The sequence below is a fragment of the Haliaeetus albicilla genome, chromosome 22 (assembly GCF_947461875.1).
Source record: "Haliaeetus albicilla chromosome 22, bHalAlb1.1, whole genome shotgun sequence".
NCBI classification, from domain to species: Eukaryota; Metazoa; Chordata; class Aves; order Accipitriformes; family Accipitridae; genus Haliaeetus; species Haliaeetus albicilla.
Genome location: NC_091504.1, coordinates 26458969 through 26482701, shown reverse-complemented (window position 1 = coordinate 26482701; position 23733 = coordinate 26458969). Strand labels below are relative to the sequence as shown.

The 23733-nt window shown below is 39.2% G+C and overlaps 1 protein-coding gene across 14 annotated transcripts in view; it reads right to left on the bottom strand.

Moving 5' to 3' along the window:
* UNKL (unk like zinc finger) overlaps positions 1 to 23619 on the bottom strand; it is a 61936-nt gene extending 38317 nt beyond the window's left edge. For 5 of the 14 annotated variants that reach the window (XM_069810630.1, XM_069810632.1, XM_069810636.1 and 2 more), the window contains exons 1-7: positions 23505 to 23619; positions 21408 to 21617; positions 15141 to 15317; positions 12145 to 12278; positions 10043 to 10178; positions 9188 to 9305; positions 3452 to 3536 (exon numbers count right to left, since the gene is read on the bottom strand). In XM_069810630.1, coding sequence (XP_069666731.1) covers positions 3452 to 3536; positions 9188 to 9305; positions 10043 to 10178; positions 12145 to 12278; positions 15141 to 15317; positions 21408 to 21617; positions 23505 to 23584 — 940 coding nt within the window. In that variant the 5' untranslated portion in view covers positions 23585 to 23619. Of the gene's footprint in view, positions 1 to 3451; positions 3537 to 9187; positions 9306 to 10042; positions 10744 to 12144; positions 12279 to 14338; positions 14403 to 15140; positions 15318 to 21407; positions 21618 to 23504 lie in introns of those variants that run through there. The other 9 variants (XM_069810639.1, XM_069810640.1, XM_069810637.1 and 6 more) reach the window with 8 other exon arrangements.
* Positions 23620 to 23733: the final 114 nt, after the last annotated feature.

Genomic DNA, 23733 nt, shown 5'->3' with positions numbered 1-23733 from the left:
GCAGTGGTGCTTCAGGGATTATGTATCAGTAGCCTAGGATGTTATGTAGAAATAGGGTTGCACTCTTTACGAGATACAACTTTTTCAGCTACATAGCCTCCTTAGAATTTGCACTAACAAGGCTTGGGTATTACAAATGTAAGAGTTACCACAGTCAGGCTAGGTCTGGCCTGGGGAATCCCATCTTTCATGAAGTCAGAAGTAAGTTTCTTCACCATTGCAATCTTGGCACCAATAGAAGAGAACAGTCTTGGACGAACAATCTGAAGACAAATGCCTTCAGTAACAGAAGCTGTTATACAGGAGATGTGTTCTTTGAAGTGTTTCCAAATTCTTGCCAGCAGAATTTCAGCCTGCCCATGTTTGTGTTTAAAAAAAAAAATCTATTTTTGTTGAGGTGCTAGTTGTAGTCAGGCAGTCAGTGGACAAATGAGTGCCACAGAGAGGTGTTATTTTAAAAGTGCCCTTTACCGAAGTGTCCCAACATACCCTAGCTACTCTCTGTTTTGCAGAGGGTGTCAGGGAGATATGCCAGATCCCACTACTTCTCTACTTTTCAGGATCAGGTGCTCTCCCTCCTGTCATCACAAAGTGTCTTTGGGACTACAGTGGACCTAGGGCTTCAGCCAGTGGGGTAAAAAACAAGTGACATTTATAAGACAATACTGTCTGCAGCCAGGGCCTCAAGGGAAATGCAGTCTTGGAGGAACAGCAATATTCCTCATGATCTTCACAAAGCAGGGAAAAAAACAGGAAAAAAAATGGCCAGCTGTTTCTGAGGTAGTCATTGAGGGAAGACCAGGAACGCTATTATAGAGAATGTTTGCTTCCACAAATTATTTCACATAGAATGATAAAAATTGCTGACAAACATGTATGAACGGTGGAAAATCTTCCTCTACCTGTTCCACATAGCTAGGGTTTCACTGAAGTTAGGTGGGGAACACCCATAATTTGTGATTCAAAGAGATCCATGAACCAAGAGTTTCAGGCTTTTCATACGGATGATATCTACAGCCCTGAAACCATTCTCTCCTCCTTCCCTAATATATGGAAGGGACAGAAACTATTTTATTCTACGCACACAGGACGCAGAATTTCAGAGCTGCTGAACTAAGCTTAAAGCTGTTGCTAACAATAGAAAGGCACTCTTGCTGATAGTAACCAAACATCTAACTTTTGATGGACTGTTCAGACTGCCAGAGACAGAGGGTGGGTACTGTTGCAAGATTTCAAGTTTATGTGTTGAGATTTCCTGCTTACACAGTCTTCATTCCAGATGATACAAGCCAAAGAGTTCCAGAGCGTGCTGGTTGAGCCACATAAGTCTCTTCTGATGGACATAAAATTATTTCTAATGCAACTATGTGGAGAAAATTAAGCTGCTGCTTCTCAATTAGCACTGCTAACATGTTCAAAGTCTCAGAAATTCTCTCAGAGTTCTGGAGATTTTTAAAGAGTACAAGAATTCATCCTACAAAGTAGAAGAAAGAACGGGTCTGGGGTAGAAGGATTAGCAACAGATTAGAAAGATATCACTTAGGGAGAATAACATCAGCAAATTGTTAAGTTTGGACTTTTCTTCAGCCCTCTTTATCTTTAGCCTGGGCAATGCTTAACTTTTCCTTAGAGATGGAAATCTTGTTTATTGCCAATGACAGCTTCCTGCGAGAATGATTCCTCTCATAGGAATCAAGCATCAACTGGACTGTTAAAGATACTAATGATCAAGACACACAGAAGCAGATCATGATGGGGTCTCAAAAGAACTCCAATCTCCAAGAGCTCTGCTGAGTTTATCCTGTACACTCGCCATGCTGGAGAGGCAAGAAGGGAGGCAGCATTCAGTATGCTCTAAGGAAGAAAACAGAGAAAATGTAGTCTTCTCCCACAGAAGTTTTGTAGCATGTCACAATTATACCATGCTGCATGTATTCAATTAATTTGTTTAAATCATACTCTTTCAGCTGTTTCAGGACCGAAAAAACTTATATCAGATAAACAGAACAGTAAACCCAGTGCCATAAATCACTTCTGTAACAAAATGTGTATTTTCAGACTTTCCTGAGTCAAAGAAGTACTTGCCAACGCTGACAAACAGTGAAGGACTTGATTTAGGAGATAGCCTCAACAGCACGAAAGCAAAGGCAGTGAGCTACTTTTGATGTGAAGAAACAGTCGATACTGATGTCACTGCCATAATGTTTTGAAGAATTGCTAGGTCTTAGAATAATGGGCTTCTTGAAATAAATACAGGAGGTTATTGATCCTTCCTCCTCTTTGAGTAACAAAACCATGGAAAAGTAAAATGGATCATCCCACAGAAGTTAAAAGACAAGTTGACCATACCACAGATTCTCAGAAACAAGAGCTGTGGGCAGCAAGAATGACTATTCACTGGAAGTCTTCTAGGTAAGCAAGTGACACAATAAATGGTTGCATAGAACATCACATTTGCCTAGACAGGTTGGACAGAGAGAGGAGACTGCCATTACTTATCATTAGAGAATCATAAGATAAATACTACTGGATTGCAGAACTTTGGAGGTTTCCAAAATTGGTAGGGTCTCTCATCTCTTTCCAGCTCTAGAAGCAGAAGGCAAAAAGTAAGATAGGAGGAGACCTTTTTTTTTTCTTTTTGAAGAATAAATATGAGGTTTTACTGATTACATAATCAAGCAAAAACTACATAATCAAAAAAGAAAACATTTATCACCTATAAGAAACCAGTTACAGAGAAACGCTTCAAGTTCTGCCTTGCACCACAACTGAAAAGAAGGCACGAATAGTTGCAGCAACTGCACGCTTCACATTCTGGAGTGCAGGAAGTGCGTAGGGGTAGCCTAAGTTGACGCTACTGTTAAAAAGAATCTGATGATGCACACCCAGAATTAATCTGTGTAGATGCATACCAAAGAATTGAGCTCTCTTGGAAAAAAATGGTCCCTCTTCCCTTTTTCTGTATATAACAGTTTGAGCTCAGTGAAGATGTAAGTGGGCTACGGAGGAAAAAGGACAGCTGATGTAATTTTCTCTATGTTCTTTTTCAGCTTAGCTAGGGCCCTAGTTCTGCAAATACTTGCAAGGATGTTTAACTTTTACCTGAGAAGTTTACTATAGGTTTCAATAGGACATCTAATATATTTTAAAAAATCAAGTGTGTGTGTGTAGCAAATTGCCAAATCAAGTTCAAAAAGTTACAGGGACAAGCTGCATTTGTAAAGAAAAGCACCTCCTGTTTTACTGCTGATGCAAATTTGATGCAAATGCAGCAAGCTCCCGTAGCAATGTACGGTATTAGAAAACATGAAATAAATTTCTAAAAACAAGTGACATCAAATGCCATTCATGCATTAAAATTAACGATGTTAAGTCACTTCTGTTACTGATGCTTAGAAATTATGGTTCATTTTTGTGAACACTGATACAAAATAACAGTTCTCTTACTTACTTTCAACATGTGCAAACGCACAAAATGGACCACGTGGGCAGTAACCTGTTTGGCGCATGTCATTGCACTTTGTAGATTTATATATCTAAACGAAACAGAAGGGTGGTTAACCTAAACATTGTTATGTAACGACAAAATAGTTAGAAAATTTTAAAACCTTTAAATGAAAAATTCTTTATCTTTACTAACAACATGTATTACACAGTTTCCTCAGAAAATCCAGTTCTTATGATCATGTTTAAAAATCAAATAGAAGAGCAGAATTTTAAGAAAAGCAAACCCAAGACAAGAGCATCTTAACCTTCTTCTGTGTAATAATAAATAGTAAGTAACAATAGTATTTAAAAAAAGCAGTGTTTAAACTACTTTGGTTTTCCATGTTGTACAGAAACAAGTCAAACATCGAGAATAAAATTTTCAGAGTCTTTTACACCACTTTTAAGAAATCTTGCAGGAGAAATGATGTATATAGTAGAGCAGCTTACACAGCCAAAGAAAAAAAAACCCAGTATGTTTTTTTCAACACAGTTCCTTTGTTAGGACACCTCTAATACTCAAATCATCCTAACATTCAAATGTCTTTCTCTAATCTGACTGGGTGCATGAGAACTGAAGTAATACAGATTGTTCATGACAGTAATGATTATATAAGTAAGCTGCTAGTAAGATCCAGACTCAGTTTATTGCTCTACCAGGATCTTGATGATCTTTGGATCTCACAAGGCTGGGAGGAGGGGCTGACATACTATCATATTAGAACAATATTAAGAAACTATTTAAAAGCACATAAGTTCTTTAGAAAACTAATCCTGGTGATTTTCAAGTCTGTGGCAAATAGCAGAGGGATCTTTTTGGTTCCCCAAACTTTGGTACTGTGGTCTTTGGCTTTCAGTGTCAGTCGAGAGATTCACGGCTTGATACGTAATAATTCTTAGTTCAGAATGCTACTTCTTGGGCACTTTTCCATATGCTGTGTAAAAAAAATGTTTACCTTGGACTCCCACCTTAGAGCAAACATGAAAAAATGAAACTATATATTTAAAAAAATCAACAACTAGTTCTATAAGCTCTTTATTTTAGAGCCATTTTAAGCATTTAGATAAATTTCCCTCTTATACATGATTTTGAATTGAGGCTGAAAATTTAGTTGCTATATTCACTACTAGTTCATGCATAACCCAAAGATCATCCAAGAAACTACAGCAAAATGCTAAATCACAAAATTATTACTGATGCTTAGCACTCTACAAAGGATTTATTTTTCCTTGAACACTGAAAAAGCAACAAAACGTCCATGCTGTAGGCAAGTATTCACCCAAATGACACACTTCAACAAAACAGCGGGACTGATCTTTCCATCAATTTCACCAGGAGCTAACACAGACATTGCAAAAAATGAAGGAGTCATTTGTGGATACCATACCCTGTCCTGGTTTCAGCTGCAATAGAGTTAATTTTCTTTCTAATAGCTGGTATGGTGTTGTTTTGGATTCAGTATGAGAAGGATGTTGATAACACACTGATGTTTTCAGTTGTTGCTAAGTGATGTTTAAACTAAGTCAAGGATTTTCCAGCTTCTTATGCCTAGCCAGCAAGAAGGCTGGAGGGGCACAAGAAGTTGGGAGGGGACACAGCCAGGGCAGCTGGCCCAAACTGGCCAATGGGGTATTCCATACCATGTGATGTCACATGTAGTATATAAACTTGAGGGAGCGGGGGAGGAGGGATCGCCGCTTGGGGACTAGCTGGGTGTCGGTCGGCAAGTGGTGAGAAATTGCATTGTGCATCACTTGTTTATTCCAATCCTTTCATTATTACGATTGTCATTTCATTAGTGTTATCATTATCATTATTAGTTCGGGTTTTTTTTCCTCTGTTCTATTAAACTGTTCTTATCTCAACCCACGAGTTTTGCCTTTTTCCTTCTGATTCTCTCTCCCATCCCACTGGGTGGGGGGGAAGTGAGTGAGCGGCAGTGTGGTGCTTAGTTGCTGGCTGGGGTTAAACCACAACACACCCAAACTAGGAAATGAAGCTGGGCCCATCTCCTTTCTTTCCTCTTCTCTGTATATTGGTTAAATATAAAACCCCAATGCTGTATTGTTGTGGTTTAAGCCCAGCCAGTAACAAAGATCCACAAAGCCGCTTGCTCACTCCTCCCTCCCCTGGCCCCAGTGGGATGATGAGAAAATATAAAGAAAAGCTCGTGGGTTGAGACAAGGACAGGGAGGGATCACTCACCACTTATGGTCACAGGCAAAAGGCAGCCTCAGCTTGGGGAAGAAACAAAATCAATTTAATTTACTACAAATCAAATCAAAACAAGGATAATGAGAAGTAAAATCAAACCTTAGAACACCTCCCCCCCCCTCCCCTTCTTCCCAGCTCAACTCCACTCCCAGTTTTCTCTACCTCCTCCCCCCGGTGGCACAGGGGGACAGGGTTTGCAATGAGGACTCCTCACACTTTTGCCCTGCTCCAGCAAGGGGTCTCTCCCACGGGAGACAATCCTCCATGAACTTCTCCAGCGTGAGTCCTTCTCACGGGCTGCAGTCCTCCACAAACTTCCCTGGTGTGGATCCTTTGCACGGGCCAATCTTCTGTCACAGAATGCTCCAGCACGGGCTTTCCCATGGAGTCACGACCATCTCCGGGGGCACCCACCCCCTCTGGCATGGGGTCCTCCATGGGCTGCAGGCGGGCATCTGCTCCCCCGCTCACCTCCATGGGCTGCAGGGGGACAGCCTGCCGTCTCACCACAGGCTGCAGGGGCATCAACCTCCTCCGGCGCACCTCCTCCCCCTCCTTCACTGACCTTGAGGTCTGCATAGCTGTTTCTCTCGCATTCCAATCTCCTCCCCCGCTGCAGGTTCCCCTTCTTAAATCTTTTATCCCAGAGGCGCTACTACCTTCGCTGATGGGGTCGGCCTTGGTCAGAGGCGGGGTTGGCCTTGGTCAGAGGCGGGTCCGACTTGGGAGCTGGGGAAGCTTCTAGCAGCTTCTCACAGGAGCCACCCCTGCAGCCCCTCTCCCACTGCCAAAACCCCACCACACAAACCCAAAACATGTATACACGATGCTAATGATGCAGAAGAAAACAAATGAGAAGAGCTGACTTCCAGATGGTTTAAACAGAAGAAAGTGGAAGTTCGGTCTTAGTTTGAGGTCCTAGCCAAAAAACAGCCTTCCTGATCCTATGAGCTACCCAGATGGCGGAGAGTGCCTTCTGGAAAATGCTACAACTACAAGAAGTGATAATATAGATAATATCAAAATACTACTGGGGCAGAGCTCGCACCTCAAAGACTGATTTGGGAGATGGCCACGTCATCTATACATACTGATATTACAAGACAGACAGCAAACTCAAAGAACTAAATCATTACAGAAGACTAACTTCCCAGCTACAGACAAGAACACGGCTGCTATCTATTAACAGTATAATCAAGCTATTCCTGAATGTGATAACCAAGAGATTTCTTAAAAAAATAGTCACTGAGCCAAAAGGCAATGACAATATTCTTTATTTTAATTTGGTAAAGAACAAGTACATGAAAACATCCAATAAGAGAAGATAATGTTCGATAAAGTGAGTATTAATTCAACTTAAATTAAACGACATAAAAAAGGAAGGCTGAACTAATGTTAATGACATCAAATAAGTTGTCTGAGGAATGAAGGCAGCTGATGACCACCATTAAATAGACTGAATTTCATTATGAACTGAATAAAATGAGTGCTTTGAATCCTCAAGTCAGAGGTACAAAAGCTGTATGGAATTTCCATTCTAACCACACAACTGGACGAAGTCAGAGCTGGAGCAAAGGAGGGAAAGGATCACAGGGTATGATGTTGAATGAAAACTCCCTTTTTGGTGCAGGGACATTGCTAGTTTCTGTGAAATTAAATATTAGACCTAAAATTAGGTGAGGCGATAACACTATGCCCACCTTGATTATCAGTAAGAATTATGTTCAACACTACAACAAAGGCAGCACAGCTAATGGAAGCAAGTAGACAAAGACTGAGGTGACTACAGCTGATGTGGAAGCAAAAACACCATCAGTTCAGGAACAGGAGATGCATTAGGCAATTGTTATGTCAGAACTTTTAAAAAATCATCAAATAAGACAGATGCAGTTAGCAAGTACTTTTAATAAAGCCATTACATCAGAAGTAGCACGTATAACTGAGGTATATGAAGTATAGCTCACATATGTTTGAGAAGAGCAAAAGTAGCTGATTCAGGCCACTGCACGTCCACTAATTATTCTGTCTGTCACCATTTAAAGACAGAAAAAAATGGGATAAAATTAGAACTACATTTGGCAAAGACACATCATGGTAGACTCACTGTATAACTTTGATAAAGGTCCTTCTCTAAAATGGAAATGCAGTCTTTCTGGTAAGGACTTCAATAAAGGATGTGGTAAGATTCATTAACTAAGATAATGAAGAACATAACTCTTCCCAATGTCACATATCTGCTGCTAAATTGACTAATGGAGAGATGACAATGGATGGTATGAAAGAGGAAGGCAGCAGACAAAATGAGTAGCAGAACTCAAGGCTCAGCCTTGTGACTTATTTCAGCACTTTCATTCATAGCTTTGTATAAATAAAAGTATGGTAGCAATACCAAGCAGGAAGTCACCTTTACTACAGAAAAGGGCTGGAATGTGATGCGGAAGAAATTAGATGACCTGAAATAAAACTGGACTGTAAAACCTCTAGTCATCAGGACAGTGAAATTCTGGAGCAGCATCTCAAGAGTAGAGATAGGTGACACCTATTTAGTATAAAGATGTAGCTGGTCAACTTATGATAGAGAATGTATGATATGAAGCTTGCAACAATCCTGGAGTCAGTATTCTACGAATTCCTTTCCCAGTATAGTCTTGAGATGCCTTCAATAATCTTCATAATTGGAAGAGAAATTAGCAATTGCTTGAATGGTCTTTGCTTATACCTCACTAAGTATTGAGCTTTTTAATACAAGAAATTACATCCTGCTGTGAATTCTTCATGTCCATTCAAAGGTCCCCAAATGAAAACAGATACCCAATGTTGTACAGGCAGCTTCTAGCATAACATGTCTTTTCAGCATCATGTTTGTTTCCATTAACTGGCATATTTAATATTTTCATAGTGTCGCATAAGAATTAAATCTCAGCAGATTGCACGGCACTGCTCTCTTCCCTAGCATTTCACCGTTACCCTCAACCATCCAACAAAATTACAGTGACTTTGCATACAGAGGAATATAAAATCACCTTGTTTTTTCTGGAGTGTCTTACTTCAGCCACTAGGAGAGTTTTCTGCTCTTTCCACCTCTTCCTGACCTATTCAGTTTCTCTTAATTATTTGCAATAAAGCTTTTTCAACTCTACTTAAAATAGAAATTTGTCCCAAGTTACTGAGTATCAATTACTACTGTGACTTCATTACCAAACCAAGAAGTTAGGTAAAAAAGAGAACATATTTATTTATGCCCAAATCCAGATAATATTACTTAATTTTTCACAAGCGGTACAACAGAAATGCCTATCAGTGAAAACCACAGCAGTACAAATAACTATTTCTTAACAATTTTTTTTTTTGCTTAAGCAAATACCTCAACGACTAGAAGTGTTGAATGGAATGTCACATGTTTTTTCATATATAATATCTTCAATCAATAATCTAATCCATAATAATTTTGAAATTGCTAAAAATAAGTAGAAACGTAGTTCTTACCTCTGGATGAAACTGCTGCTCTGTACGAGAATGACAATATTGACAGCTATCCCCACTTTCACACCTTGAAGGTTCACCCCATTCATCTGCATGTTTTACATTGGGGCAAGGAGTGGACCTAGAAAAAAGTGATGTCCAGAGCATGTTTGTGTCTACTTCCTAGCAGAAGTCTCAAACAATTTCCCACTAAATCTCAGAATCTTAAGATTCTGGGACCTATGAAGTTGCAAAATCTGAGAGACTCTGACTTTTTGGAAATTCTTTGACAGAAAGATGAGCTAGTAGGATTCTATCTGTCTTCTGTCTAATGACATTTATTCACAGTCCTGAGGCTGTCAAGCAAAGCCCATCAATTCTAAACCTTGTTATCACTGCACGAAAAAACACCAGAAACAATGAAGAAACCACAGTGTACAAGAATGATGTAGAATGATGTAATGATGAAAAGTAAGAGAGGACATGCATTAAATTTAGGTCCTATAAATACTGCTCAGAAATGGAAAATTATAGAACAAAATCAGAAAAAAAGACAGAAATTATAATTGATCTTTTCATAATGAAGAAGGTTTGACCTAGTGATTCCAATTTTTGCTAAGAATTATAGAAATTGTTTTCGTTCTTCACAAGAAAGAAGGATATTTCCATTACAGCTTCATATTTTTTGTCTTCAGAACTGTCTGATCATTCTGAATAGATGCTTTTTCCCCCCCCCCAAATTTTAGCAAGGCTACTGGGAAAGATGTGGTTTATTCCATTAGGAATATGCAAGTGCCTTATAGAAGAACCCAAACAGATCGGTCCATTAACAACTGTCTGACTGACCAAAAAGTCTATTCTTAATATGTATTTATGTACCTGTATTTGAATTTTCTGGGATTTCGTCTTCTATCTCGACTATTGTGATAGTGTGGACATGCATAACCCTGGCGGCAGAGCCTGGGTGGCTTGGTACATTGTTCTGTCTTGTAGCCGGCTAATACAAAATTTGTGTCTGTAAAGAGGTCAACAATTAAGAGAAATAAACAACTATTTTTTGCATTCAGAGTGTCTTTAGCGAGCTTAGCCATCACACTGCTTTTTGTAAAAAAATTATGATTCACAGACCCCTCCATTCTTACAAACTTAGACTGACTCCTGCATTTCTTTAAATAAAAGTCTAACGCATTTACATGCAAGGCAATCTTCATTGCTTTTATATTCAATAGCAATATTACAATAAAGTACACAAATAAAGCACTAGCAATCTATTGGTAGAGAAACTATCTGGAAATTCTCATTATATACGTCTAACATTTTGAAAATTAATACCTGAAAATACATTATTCATTTTAGTAAAACAAACAGTAAAAACTTATACAATTTTATATCTGGATTTCTCCTAAGTTTAGTGTTGAAAGTCCTCATTTCACCAAAACTGCTTTCATGTTAAGGCATGTTAAGGCTATCCAGTAAAATCTTCCTGGACAAATTCTAGAGCCTCTTCTCTACCTTTGCCTCTGTCTCTACATCTTTGGTTCCAGGAAGGAAGAACTAGGAGATGACAAACAAGGTTCTGTCTAGAAACAGAAAAATTCAGAAGAACAATGAGGCAAGTAAATAAATTAGAACGTACAATTTAGCTAATGGCAAGCATGGGTTTGTGAGGAGTAAATCATGCCAAACCAATCTAACTTCCTCCTAAGGTGGGAAAATGGATGTAGGTAAAACAGAAGCAGTCGATGTCATGTATCTTGACTTCACCAAACCTTTTAGCCTGAGGTGTTCTCAAAAACAAACTGCACAATACTACAAGACTCCTGTAGGATTTGTGGAAAACTAGCTGAAGAAACATTCTCAAAGATTCATTAATTATTTACTTTCAAATAGCAAAGATTATTAATCAGAGTATCACATGGAGCCTATTCTTTGTTCAGTCCTTTTCAATGGTTTCATTAAAGGCTTAGGAAAATAAGGCTGAAATCACTAGTTGGATGATTTTCAATCCCCAGAAACTATGTGCAATCCCACCATATTTACAGGGATTGAGAAAAGCCATACAACATTATATAACACAGACCTGTCACAACGCAAGGAATGCAATAAAAGTGCTTGTAGTTGGTCAATTTTGCTGTCTTTTTATGTCAAACATCCAATATTTTTTGATCTAGAGCTGACAGTTAAGCCCTACACATTATTAGTACGTAAATACTCACCCTATAGTGCATTTAAAAAATATAGAGGGGAAAAGTATTATACAATTACCTCCCCTTGAAATCCTTAGAAACAGCACCTTCACGTGACCTCTTCCTGTGTTACTGTCCCCACATGAATTTTGTGGAAGTAATTGTACCCAGCAGTCTTTTCTAAAGTAAAATTTGGGCAAGAGCTCTAACAATATCCAGTTGATACTAACATCTTTGGCTACATAACAAGCAAGTCTAAACAAAACCATAAGAACCAACTTTGAAAGCCTAAACAAAACTAGGGCAATTGGATTTTCTTTAAGAGATCTAATATAATGCTTTCAAGACATTCTTGTATTTTAATATTCTGCTCCAATTTTCTGTTTAAAATTCTACTTCATTCCTGTTCGTCAAGCTCAGCAAAGAATAACAGTCCATTAAACAGTCTATTAATGACTCAAAAAATGAAGACTCTAGTCATTACTACTTAGCACAAGACAGAGCTCCTACTGACTTTTAAGAACATTTATTCAACTGACACAGATTAGCACTTGTATCAAGTAAACTGAAAAAGACGTATTAAAAGTTTTCAAAACAAAACATTTTCAAAATGCAATCTGAATATAGATGTGACAGACAGTGCAACTTGTTCACATATATCCATACTACTTATATAAACCAATTCTTTACTCTGCTAAAAAAGGCTTTTGAACTTCTCCCAGATGAAGACCCAGGATCAACAAATCAGGTCAAACACCAATAAAGAAACGGAGAAAGGAGACAGGGTAACATTACCCTGCCATCTTGGATCTTCACTAAGGATCTTCTCAATCATTGCCTGGCTTGCTAAAATTCCTGGTTGCAGATCCGAAATGCCTTCACCGCATCCTAGCTGCCCATTCTGTAAGGTTTCCTGTGCCTGAAGTTCTCTGGAATGGGGAAAAGAAAATAACACTGCTAAACTGTATAGCTACAGTAACCCTACCTGACGCAGGTATAATCCTGTCCAACTCTATCAAAATTCTGTCATTTAATCCAGCTCTTAACAAGCCTAAATTGTAAAAAAAAAAAAAAAAAAAATTGACTGTATTTCAAAACATTACTTGTGCTGAAGCTGGCAATCGTAAGGAATAACCATGCCATACAAACCAAACAGAACATATGAAGGAATGCTGGCATTATACACAGACAATGTTTGTACCAGCAATGCCCATCTGTACCTCTGTATGCTGGTGTGCTGACATTTTGAATATGCTATTAATTTCTGATATTCCACTGCCACATAGGACATGGTAGAATTAAAAAATATATAGAAAGGGCAATAAGAAATACAGAACTCCTCCTTTATGACAGAGAATTAAATACCGTAAGACTCTTTGCCTTGGAAAACTTATCACCAAAGGCAGGTACAAAATGCAGCTATTGAATACTACATCATATAAAAGCAGCCAAAGTACTTTTGGTTCACTGTAAGATTTTGCAAGAAAAGTTTGTCAAGACATTCGGGAGACCTAGTAACAAACAACAATCATTATGAGGAAATGGAATCTCTACTGCAAGAATTTACAACTGCTTTGCAAAGTAAGCAACCACAAGCTTGCTGAAAGATCAGAACGACTACTACCAACCCAAAAGGTATCATATTAGCGGTATGAAATCTCCCACCAAAAATCTGCGACAATTTTATTACACCATTTTAGTAAAACTAAGCTGTACAGAGATTCAACAATGGCAACCCAGTACAAAAGATTAAAAAAAAGATAGATACTATAGCATAATTATATTAGGCAGACTTTGAAGCAATGGAGAAACAAGGTGAGGAATCAAAACCAGAGGTGGATGTATAGTACTCTATGAGAATCAAAGGCTTCTACCTTCAATTGGCACTTTCTCTAGACACAAATATTCAAGGACCTTACCACCTATACCAAAATATTACTACTCAGGATCTTTGAAGAGGAGTTTGAAAGGTGTGGTCGTTTATAATGTAACTAGTTATGGTATCATTTACATAGTATTTCAAGAACTTCCCAGACCCCAAGTATCCTCCAAGAAAGAAAATCTCAAAGGGAAAGGAAGAAAAGACAGACCCAAAGACAAGTCTAAAACCTTTCAAACAGTCAAAATATTTCTTTTACAGATTCAGAAAAGGTGCAGGCAATGAGAAGGAAAACAGACGGGTCCTAGAGAGTGCTTTTTCTTTAAGGTGGCTATGTAGAAGAACAAGGCTATTAAGGAGAATACAGTTAATGCCTGTATCAGGGATTGTACTGTTATTTATCTGCTCTTTACATGAAGAAACCCTAATATCTGTGTCCATTGTGGAGCAAAAAGACCATCAAAGAAAAAATAAGACCTGATTGTTTGGACTTCCTTATGAATGCTGGATGCCTGAAATCAGGAGAAGCAATGGCACACGACTGTTTTTCACAAACACCAAAGAAGTTTGAGGCAGCCTACTTGTAGGTCCAAGCTGTTAAACATAGACTCCTACCACAAATGCCTTCAGCTCTTCCTGATGCTTTATACGTAGCCAGTCACCAATAAACAACCATGTAACACATTAAAAGACATTTAGAGAACAGAGCTTGGTTTCAGTCTTGCTATACATTGGTTCCTCATTCTAATACAATACAGAAGATTACAAAGATACTACACATTCTGTATTCAGACTGACATGGCATCATGCTGCATATGCTAAATGAGGAAAGTTAAAAAGAAGAAAAAGAAAATGGACAGATGTGTTGCAGAAGAAGCATCAGCTAGCTAATTGAAGTCTTCTGGAAAGAAAAGCTATATATAACTAAACAGTATGTGACCAGGCAATGCAGCAGTGAATTCTGTGGCAAAATGTGGATTTAAATAATTATGATATTACTGAAAAGGCACTAACTTTACTAAAATTACTGTGAAGGGAGAGCTATTATATCCCAACAGATCGTTGGGAATAAGGGATAACAAAGGTAAGAATGTAAGATAGCAGCCATACCAGCTCAGATCAAAGGTTCATCTAGCCTGGAGTCCTGTCTCCAACAGTGGCCAATAGCAGATGCCTAGGGAAGAGTATAAGAATAGGGCAAGCGTATAGTGATACTTCCCCAGAATGCTCTTCCAGTGTCCAGTAAGAGATACTTGTGACCCTCCAAGGCTTCAAAGCTCTCTAGGAACTGGTATCCTTTCCTACAGAATATACAGACCACTTTCTGTGGCAAGAGCTCCCCTTCCACCCATTTATAATACCTCCCAACAACATGCTTATCTCCCAGCTTTGGCCACAGGTAAAACTCATACCCACCACTACCCTGATTCACAAAGCACCTTCTTTCGACAGTAACTCGATTATACATTACAGAGGCAGAAAATAATACTGACATCTTATACAGGAAAAAATATAACGTAATTTAAAAAAACACAATGTCAGCAGGCAAAATGTCAAACATACAAGCTGAGAACCTGAAAGATGGCTTAACAAAATCATAAATTTGTGAACGTAAAACCCACATACAAATTTACAAGGCATAAATGACAAAAGGCAGGGTATCTGCTCTTTTATCAGTCATAAGGACTACCTACATGGCTCTTGAAATGGCAAGTTACAAAACCTTAGTATTTTTACTTCCCAGTGTGCTTCTATCGGCTACTGTGATGCACAGTGAATTGCATTCTTATGTCTACAGTTACAGAAGCAAGTATATTTTTCATGCAAAGCACACTGCATTTTCTGGTACGTGCTGATAACAGACATGTGGTATTTCCTGCTAATTAGGCTGAAGAATTTGAAATAAGACTACCTTATATCATATACTGGTGGTCTAAGGTCATGCGGACCATGAGCAAAGGCACAGTGAATTCCATTCTTCACACAGTGACCCCGGGCATCTGTTTCATGAATGCATGTTCCAGTCTTGTAATATCTGAGATGATACTTCCTTTCTGTATCCCCTGTTGTTCGATGCAGGTAAGGGCAACTACATAATAGAAAGAGGAAAGTTAGAGCACCACTTTGAGTTTTGTTTTTAATAATTTAATTCTGAATTATACTATATCTCTTATTAACTTATAACAAGTAACTTTGTAGGAGTCTTCAAATAAAAATTGTCCCAAACAAACCACCATCACAGATCAGCTTCAAAATGAAGAACATTAATCTATTTCTTAGTCTCTGCTAAAGTTATAAGAATTCATAGCAGGCTGGCTCACAAAGATATTATTAATAAATCTAGTAAGCACCCCTGTAAGCAACAACATAATCTCAGCTAAGGAATGACATCTTCCATACTGATACAAGCTCAAATAATTTCTACATTAAGAGGTACAAAAATTTTTTTTTTTTTTAATGTTATCAACATCTAAAATCAAGGGGTACTTGAAGTACAGAGATTTTTTTGTCCTGCCTGCTCTTTATAGACATGGAACTTATTGAACAATCTCAAGGGAAATCTAAACTGACTCTTCTATTAAAAGGAAGAGAACAATTTTTACATCAGCAGTACATCTTTGTACATATACTAACCATTTTTCAGACACAACTATGTGAGTTATGGTCTGTACTTTAAAATGGCTAGCATCATGTATGGATTATAATTCCAACTACCAACAGTAAACAAATTCAAAAAAAAACCCACAAAAATATATGCACAGGGATGTCTGTTCTCTGCCAGTTTATTTCAGTGTAATTAATTTTGGTCTCTGCTGGTTTTGAAAAAATACTAATCTCCAAAAACTACTCTCCCCCATCCCAAAGTAAAAAGAAACTGCACCAAAAAGCTTAGAGAGTGATACAGAACAACAAATGAAAAGTCCCACAGAAATGTTTTACTTTGAATGGAGGGAGAATAGTGAAGCACTAAGTAGACTTTGACACTCATAAGAATTTATGCTGGCTTAAGCTTTATTTAGTATATTCTAAAAGGGTTATTTGGAAACTAGACTAAACAAGTACAATTGTTTGCAAACATTTACATCAAATTCATCATTCTTCCTGCTGTGTGAAACACCTGCAACTTGTGCTGACTTCCAGGAATTGATACTGTTTATGATTTCTGAGAATCAAGTTGCTTCCTTGTAGGAATTTCAAACCAGCCTTCTGTCAAACAAGATAAATGGGCTGCAGCCAGTGATTTGTACCTATCTCTTTAAATCCCAGCAGAATTAATTAGTGGGAAGACGAGGTATACCAAATTCAGTGCTACATCTCATTTTGTCAGTGTAAGATGGAGCACAGTCTACACTCAGGATGTGAAAGTAGTTCTTTCACACTCCTTGGCTCTACACAGAAAGACAGACAGGATGCAATCTTTGTTGGACCCATTACAGTGCCTCAGCTGAAGTTTGTAAGAAATTCTTTGTGATGTATGAATAGCACTGATGCAGCCCTCCTGTTCTGCTAGAATTGCTACAGATATGGAAAAATAAGAAAACCCACAAGAGTCAATCACTTTTGCCAGCACTAGTCCTGTACAGAACTCTAAACAAGAGGAAATGCAGTCTGAGGCTATATTTTTGTTATTGCTGTCCCACCACTACCAGAATCTTTGCAGGGGTCAACTGTTTCCATTTTCCCAGCAGACTGTTCATTACAAACTCTTAATCTTTCACTCATATATGGACACCTCACAAAGGTGAGAATACTCTGTCATATTCTTATGCATAATGTTCACGCCTCCATTTTCATCTACTTAAGTTTGCTTGTTCCTGTTGGAAACAAGAATCAAATGTCTTCCATGCAAGAAGTGTACAGGTGTTTACATCTCGTTGCTTGTCTCTAAGCCCATGGCTCCTTATCAGAGGCAAATGTTTTGCTTAAATATCTGCAGTTTTTCCCTAGCGAAATCACCTTATCAGTGGAGGTGTCCCCCCCCAAAATGTTAAAGCCTTCAATTATTTTTAAATTACTGTTTTAAAAAAAAAAAAGGTGAGAATTCAATGAAATATTCAGACACAGCTTGTCAGACAAGTGAGGCACAACTTGTTGTATGCAATGTCAGAGAGGGATAAATACTCAGGTCACAATTTTTTCCCACAAAAAGACAACATGGATTCCAAACACAAGCTGGGAAAGAAATACAAACTGTGTCACAAGACTCTTAATTCTGATAAATTAAACCTAGATTTGTTTCCCCTAAGACTCAATACTCGTGCCATCAATAGCTAATGAAATCTGAACTTTACTGAAAACACAGCTTTCCTACTGCACATTTTGCTAGCTGCCTAAAGAGTCCTGTAACAAGTTAAGTCCTCCTCCAGAAACTAACAGAATGCTTTAATGAGGCTATCCAGTGTGACTGGGACAGTTTGTTGTCTAAGACTTGTAAAGAACTCGATAAGGACTAGTTCTTAAGGTGACTCAGGGGGACTAAACAGCATGCAAACCTCAAAGAGCAAAAATGATGGCATCAATTTTGCATGTGTATGTTTTGCATAAAAATGTTATTCATACAATACCACAATAATACATATGCTATTAACCACAGACATCTTGATCAGCTGTAGTTCATCGTAGTATCATTAGTCAGAAAGGCAAAAACCCCTAATAAAAGCAGCTTTTAGATGGCAGATAGTACTTATTCACACATAGTATCAAACTAAGCCAATGCACTGAAAAATGCACAGAACAGATGTTCTACTCAACCTTTAATGAACTAAAGGTATGGTAGATCTTACCTTCACCTTATTAATGAAATATTTTAATGGAGCATAAAACAACGTTTTTATTATTAAAAAAAAAAAAAAAAAAGTTGTTCCCAGGTAGAATAACAAATCTATTTCATGGCCCATATTTCTACAGCCATCTGCCAGCTTAAAATAACTGTACTGAATCCAAACTTAGTAATCATGAATCAGTAAAGAACATTACTCTGTATTTTTAAGTTCTATTGGAGTCTACACACAACATTTAACTATTTAAATCAGCTTTGTTTTCTGCATCCGGATCTGACAAAGTAAAACTGTCATTACATTATTCAAAGTAAGTAGATGTATATACCATGAAACAGAACATATATTCACAAAAACTTACAAGGTTAACTGATTACTGAAGTGTATATTTCCTTTTCACATGCTTCTTAATTCACATCATAAACGTTCCAAAGATATCCTTTAAGAATAAAACAATTCCAGTTTAAAGGGTAATGCTAAATGTTCTTAAGTGTATGAGAACAACTACATAGTTCTACTTCTGTTCAACCTTGAGGCACTGACATATTTTTTGCTATGATTACTTGAAGTGCTCTTCTGTAGTATGCTTCTGTAATTCATTCACTCTTAGAGCAGTCTTACGTTACAGATACTAATATATCCAAAATGATCTTTTTTTAGAACCTGACATCAGTTGACTACAATGGTTGAAAACCACATCAGATTAAAAAAAAAAAGTATCACTTCTATCCTCCCTTGTGAAATTGGGAGAAACACTGTTCCTGCTCAAAATAAATGCCTCTAACTCTGCAAGTAATCTAGTCTTTCTCACAGGCCCTTCCTTAGAACAGACTGTCTTAATTGCTACCCTTAGAAAAGCCCTTTTCTAAACAGCTTTAAAATTTTGGGCTTTCATTCCAAGTTGAACTTTGGAAAGAAATAACACAGTCAAGACTGGGTGAGACCAACAATTTCTACTTTAATTCTCTTGAAAGTATGTTCCCGAGAACAATTATGGGTGTCATCACTCTACCTTTCTCGCTAGTTCTCTACCAACTCACAAACTGCATTAAACTAACCGTGTATTCAGATGAGCAGAACAGAGAAACAGAGACATAGATAAAAGCCAAAAAAGTGTACCAATGTATTGTCACAGATAGCTTAAAATGAAGGGGTCCTAGCACCACTGTTTATAACCTATTTCTATAAGAAATTGAAGTTGCTCCAAATAAAAGGCTATATTTTAGGCAGAAGACAAAACAGGGTCAAAACCTCACTCTTTTGCTGGGTTCTGAAACAGGAATGCTGCCACACTGTAAGCATGTCCTCAGAAATGTTGGTGTTTTCCTCCATTTTTTTTTCCTCCTGCCACTACAGACATGCTCTGGCATTGTCTATCTTTAAGAATTACCTTTGACTCCTCTTGCCTTTCCCAACTACTTGCCCTGTTTGCCTTTTCTCTTCTACCTGAACTTCAATCAGCTATTAACTTACAACAGTTGACTGCCATTTCTAGCCACCAGTTCTCATGTTCAGATCTAAAACAAGGCCTCCACAGTTCAGCTGAAAGTTCTCTCACAAATGTCTCCAACAATCTTGCCTTATAACTGAGTCAAAGAAAACGGACTCCATTTTCCCTACACCTATCCTCATTTTTTAAATTTACTGTCTCCTTTACTCAATTTTCCTCCCCTTGAAACATTGTTCTCCTTTGTTCATGGGAATTCAGTTACGTTCACATTTTCCTCCCAATCCCTCCTGCAGCATATCTTCCAACTTCAACATTCTCTTATGCCTCTGGTGAGGGGTCCCACAGGACTCCAACCTTGGTCCCTCCTCCTATCCTTACTACATTTGGGCAATTTCACTGCAAAACACAAACTTGAAAACCACCATCTCTTTGCTGGTAACTCCTTAACCTATCCATTTAACCAAAACTGTAGGCGCAACATGCTAAACTAGAGGTATGAATCTCACTACTGGTCTTATTTCCGGCAAGTCCTCTGCACTTCCATTATACCAGACAATATAATCACCCTGTTTGTCATTTAGGCTCCTAACCAGGGAGTAGTCTCCAGCGACTGTAGGGGACAACCTTTCCAATCCAATTGCAGCAAAAAGATTTCAATCTCACATCTCAGTTACTGAAACATCTCCTCTTATTTGCTTCTAACAATTCAGTCTTGCCCAGCTAATAGCCTTTTAAAACATTGCTTCCTTTTTCCTCCTTAAGAATCAGTACCTATTACTCAATAATGAAAGGTCAATTTTTGTCCCCAACCAATCCATGACATGAGCATCCATTATCCTTGTTTGCTGATTTTCAAAGAACTGCCCATGCTGCCCCAGGACTGGCAGGAGTGCTTTACAAACACCTGAAAAGGTAATTAATTGTTCTCTTTTAAATCATCCCTCAGAGCCATTTTTTTGCTGTTTATATTGCTTAAGCACGGTACTCAATATTGTCATGCTGCCTAGTGCATTTTTGTTGTTTACCTTATCTCTGTCATTTAGTTTGTAAAGCCTCTGGGAAAAATCCACTTTTTTCTTCTGTGACTACAGCCTATAACCTTATCCATGACAAGTGCTGCTATACGCTACAGTAACCAAATAATTAGTCTTCAATTTTTAAAACAGGTGACCAGCACAACTATATATTTCCTGGCTGGTTTCCTGCAATATTTTTTTTTTTTGTCAGAAGTCCTTCCTTGCTTCCATCACTGCAGATGAAGGTAGCTCCTCTGACATGTGACCACAATATAGCCAGCTCCTCTATATACGCCTGCCTGCCCCGCTGTACCATTTGTTCATTCTCATGTCCACAAAGCTTCTACCCCTCCCCAAGTTCACTGAAGACTCTCTGTAGCCTTTATCTAGAAGAGACACTTGTCCATGGAAATGGAAACACTAACAGGCTAGCCAGACAACTAACAGTGAACTCCTTCCTTTGCTTTTTCTCACTGGAAACATCATGAAACTGTCATTCTCCTCTACTACTCATCAACCTTCACAGAACTTATGTAAGTTTAATATCTTGAAGTCACCCCTATACAGTAAGGTTTGCACCTACTGGTGAATTTCAAAGTTGTCAGGAGAAAAAGGAAGCACAACTGGGAAAAAAAAAAAAGGTGTAGCAACAATACTAGCATAAATGTGCAGCAACAATACTAGCAGAAAACAAGTTTCTTATGCTATGCTTTAAAGATCATCACAATGCAAAATCATAATTCTCTGTGATAGCCTAAAGAATACATGCGTATATAAAAGTATATGTGCCCAAAATTGACAAATCACTTATAGAAATGTTTTCAAGTAAACTGCAGCAGGATTCTATCGATCATTTTCACTAAGGAGAAATTAGCATCTTTCCTTAATGTCATTGATAATACTATAAACACCTAGGACTGAAAGAAATCACTTACTCATCTCCATCTGGGCAGATTCCTGTAGTCTCATCATATTTTGTACAATAAACATCTGGACTGTAGTTAAAAGTCCCATCACGCCTTCGTATAGGTCTACGACGACGCTGATTTAGGAAATGCCAATGAAAACAGGTAAATGGTCTGTGCTGGGTACACTTGTGCTGCAAAAATAGGGGGCACTGCTCTGTCCTAAATTCCTTTAGATACCTAAAAAAATTAAACTGTGTTACAAGTTTATCTTCTTGGAGGCACATTTTTACAGTATTAACAGGGCACTTGACAATTCAGTGCACATAGCCCATGAAAAATTGTACAAATGTACCTGCATACAGTTTTAGTTCCTGTGCACAATTTACTGTTTAGCTGAATACAAGTGACTTCATTTTTTATGACAGATGCATTACTAATAAAATACAGTGGAATACCTGGAAAATTATACTGTGTTTTGTAACTAAACTAAAATCAAATACATTAATTAAAAAAGCACAGTATTTAGAATATTGTCCTACGTAACCACCAAACAGAGATTATAAATCCAACAAATTACTTGAATGAGCATTCATATTGCTTGCTACCATACAAAATAGTCCTACAAAGGCTGTTTTAGCTAAACACCACATCTAATTCAAACATTAGTCCTTAATCAGAACATTCCCAGAATGTGGACACAATATATAGAAAGCTAGAGGGTTAGAAGGGCTTTATGAAGGTTATCAGGGGCTATGAGGGGAGTTCAGCAAACTTACTTCAGCAACTGTTACATTTGTGTTGAGACAGTATGGGGTCTTTGAAGGTTACTTAGGTGTTAGTAAGACAGTCCTTCATTAGCATGCAGGGCATAGAAGCTACTTAGGAAGTCTGATACCTCTTTCCATTGGATATCAAGATCATGCCAGTCTGGACACTACTGTGGCATTTGTCAAAGGATGCAAGTCAGCACTTCTTCCTGTCTCAATTTATATATCTATTAGGCAATTTAGCAAGCTCATTACATCGCTAAAGTTATGGAGTATTTGCAGAGGAAGGGGTATATGGAGGCTTTGCAGAAGAACCTTAAGAGTTCCCAGAGGTCTCTAAAAGGGTGCAGGATATATAACAGGCTACGGGGAATTGAAGATATAGGGAAAGGAAAGGATTAGAAAGAGGAATAAAGGGCATCTTTTCATTTTCAGTTGCTTAAATTGGCACATGGAGGATGTAATGACAGAGTTATGAAGCATCTCTTTAACTTTAGAGAAGAACCTCTAAACTATCCATGATTGTGGGGAGAAAGACCAAAAAAAAAAAAAAAGGAACACAATTTTTTGACGTTAAGGGTTGGAGAACAGGCTGTAAGCAGTATCTAGGAAAGTGGCCACATTCCTGTGGTCTTTCTGAGAGTGGTGGAAATGTGACATTATAGAAGTCGCAATATGGGGGATGGGAGCGAATGCAACAATTAGGTGAAAAATTATTATGCCTTTGTGGGGATCACATGGTTCTACATGAGGTAAGCTGTCAGTAGTGCTAGAGGGCTGCAGCGACTTTATAGACCGTATCAGAAGAAAACGGATAGGCTTGCAGAGAGGACGGCGAGCACACGGGACCTGTCTTTCACTACAGGAAGGTCTGCAAAAACTGTCACGGAAACGTCCCAAGGACTCGAGCTGAAGCTGGCTACGCAACGCTTAGGAGAAGCGGAAGGACTGCTGCCATAGCTTGCAGAGGGCGGGCTCGGAGTGCGAGAGGGTGCTGCGGGGCTCGGGATGCCGAAGAATGCCGGCGGGTCACAGCGCGGACCAGAGAGGCACGACCGTGGGAGCAGACGCAAGGCGCGGAGAACCGCCGCAGGCGCTCTGCGGACAGCCGCGCCCGGGCCGCCTCTATCTGGCCGGCACAGAACGCGGCTTCCTCCGCGCGGCGCCTGGAGCTGGAAAAGGTGCGCGGCGAAGGCCGGCCAGGGCCAGGCGGTCTCCTCACGGACCAGCCGCCAGCGCGGGAGGCCGCGCGGAGCAGGCCTGACACACGACCGGGCCCTCCGCCTCGGGTCCTGAGGCCCTCCCCGCGCGGCGCTGGGGCCCCGGGAGCAGGGCGCCTCCAGGACGCGGTACCTACGTATAATGCGTCGGCTGCTCGGTCTGCGGGGACCCACCGGACCCGCCACCCCGCGACACCGCCTTCGAAACCGACGGCATCTTCCCCGGTAGTCAACAGAGCGCAGGCGCAGCCCCGTCCTGCCGGTCCCGGCCCCACCCCCCTACAACGCGACGCCCGCCGGCCCCGCCCCACCAGCGCGCGCGCCCCGAGTGCCTGCCAGCTCCCCCGCGCGCAGCCCGCGCGCCCA